Source organism: Colobus angolensis, unplaced genomic scaffold, assembly GCF_000951035.1.
Source record: "Colobus angolensis palliatus isolate OR3802 unplaced genomic scaffold, Cang.pa_1.0 Scaffold12, whole genome shotgun sequence".
In the NCBI taxonomy this organism is placed as follows: Eukaryota; Metazoa; Chordata; class Mammalia; order Primates; family Cercopithecidae; genus Colobus; species Colobus angolensis.
The window spans coordinates 1,732,501-1,734,672 of record NW_012113141.1 but is presented as its reverse complement, the minus strand read 5'-3'; the positions used below and the strand labels follow the sequence as shown (position 1 = coordinate 1,734,672).

Genomic DNA, 2,172 nt, shown 5'->3' with positions numbered 1-2,172 from the left:
AGGATGGTCTCGATCTCCTGACCTCGTGATCCGCCCGTCTCGGCCTCCCAAAGTGCTGGGATTACAGGCTTGAGCCACCGCGCCGGCCCAATTTGTTTTTTTTCCGTCTATTCATCTATTACCTAAGTTGCCACCACAACCCACCATTAATTTCTGAGACTATACAACTGCCAAACAATGGGTTAAGTCCTTTGGATACCTGAACTAAACCTCACAATAATTCTGCTAGTTAATATTACCTTTTTCTTGCAGGTAAACATCAGAAATTCCTGGTAAGTTGGCCAGGTACAGTGACTCATACCTGTAATCCCAGCACTTTGGGAGGGCGAGGCAGGTGGATCGCTTGAGGTTAGGAGTTCGAAACAAGCCTAGCCAACATGGTGAAACCCCATCCCTACTAAAAATACAAAAATTAGCTGGGTGTGGTGCTGAGCACCTGTAATCCCAGTTACTAGGGAGGCTGAGGCAGGAGAATAGCTTGAACCCAGGAGGTGGAGGCTGCAGTGAGCTGAGATCACGACACTGCACTCCAGCATGAGTGACAGAGTAAGACCCTGTCTCAAAAAAAAAAAAAAGAAAGAAAAAAGAAACTCCTAGTAATTTGTCATGACTTCTGATTCAAAAGGTGAATAATATATTTATGTATATACATACACATACAGTATACACGTGAATACATTATGTATGTGAGTATATATGCATGTCTATGTTTCTATTATACTACATTGCCACAGCTAAACTTGAAATAATTGGTTTACTACTGTATTATTGCCTCATCACATACAATGGACTATACATGATCTTCAAGTTATCAGTAAGTCTAGATCTTAACTGATTCTAACTTTAGGGGAATAACTTTATGACAGAGGAATTTCCTTGAGAGGCTGTCTTTTTCAATACCAGTCGATTCCTCCATGGGAATATAAAAATAATGCAGCATTATAGAGAATTAAGTTATTTCAAATTGCATTTCTGCCCTTACATGAAGAACATTAACTGTCGGGAAATCAATGTTGCAAGAAAAATATCTCTGTAACATATTCTGTCAAATTACATGAAATTAGTAACTCAAGAAAACAATGGGTGGAGAATAACCTACCAATCTAAGGAAAACTTTGAAAACTGAACTGTGTAACGTGGAACAACACGTCGAACTCTCCGAGGTGATCGTTCTCGCTCTCTTCGTGGAGATCTTTCCCGGGAACGTTTCCTCTGAGGTGATCTTTCTCTCGATCTACGTCTTTCTCTCTCTCTCTCACGACTGAAAACAAATTTTTCTAAAATTACTAATATTTTTAATATTATGGAAAAGCTCTTCAACGAAGTAGAGTAGGTAATATAAGCAAGATTCCACAGTATATTTGTTTAACTTTTTAAAATTTGTAGTAAAATAGACATAACACAAAATTCAGCATTTTAAAACTTTATATTATAAGCACATAGTTCAGTGGCATTAAGTATGCTTACACTGTTGTACAACCATTGCCACCATCCACAGTATACTTTAGAAAATATACCTTCGATCATCTTTTCTGTTAGGCACTTGATCCCCTCTGTCATTTCTTCCTGAAAATCGGGATGGGGGATCTAATCGTCGTGCTGGTTGTGGCTGTGAAACTATACGAACAGGAGGCTGCAATAAACCAGCTTTAAAAAATAAAAGAAAAAAATGTTTAGCGTGTCTAAACAAAGTTCAAAAGTACCTGATAAAATTAGATGAACAAAGTCAAATAACTGAGAGTCACTAAAATTGTCTTTTCAAAGTTGGCCTGTTAATATATATTTTCAAATAATAGGTACTGGCCGGGTGCAGTAGCTCAGGCCTGTAATCCCAGCTCTTTGGGAGGCCGAGGCGGGTGGATCACCTCAAGTCAGGAGTTTGAGACCAGCCTGGCCGACATGGTGAAACCCCATCTCTACTAAAAATGCATAAATTACCTGGGAGTGGTGGTGGGTGCCTGTAATACCAGCTAATCAGGAGCCTGAGGCAGGAGAATCACTTGAACCCAAGAGACGAGGCTGCAGTGAGCTGAGATCATACCACTGCACTCCAGCCTGGGCGGCAGAAGCAAAACTGTGTCTCAAAAAAAAAAAAAATAGGTACTGTCAGGTCAGGCGCGGTGGCTCACACCTGTAAGTCCAGCACTTTGGGAGGCAGAGGCGGGTGGATCA

General features: G+C 40.5%; 1 protein-coding gene across 1 annotated transcript in view; it reads right to left on the bottom strand.

The window, feature by feature from the left end:
• The window catches only part of CCAR1 (cell division cycle and apoptosis regulator 1), a 103,382-nt gene that overhangs the window by 61,900 nt on the left and 39,310 nt on the right, over window positions 1-2,172 (bottom strand). Inside the window, 2 exon segments of the mRNA XM_011929432.1 lie at window positions 1,100-1,261; window positions 1,518-1,647. Coding sequence (XP_011784822.1) covers window positions 1,100-1,261; window positions 1,518-1,647 — 292 coding nt within the window.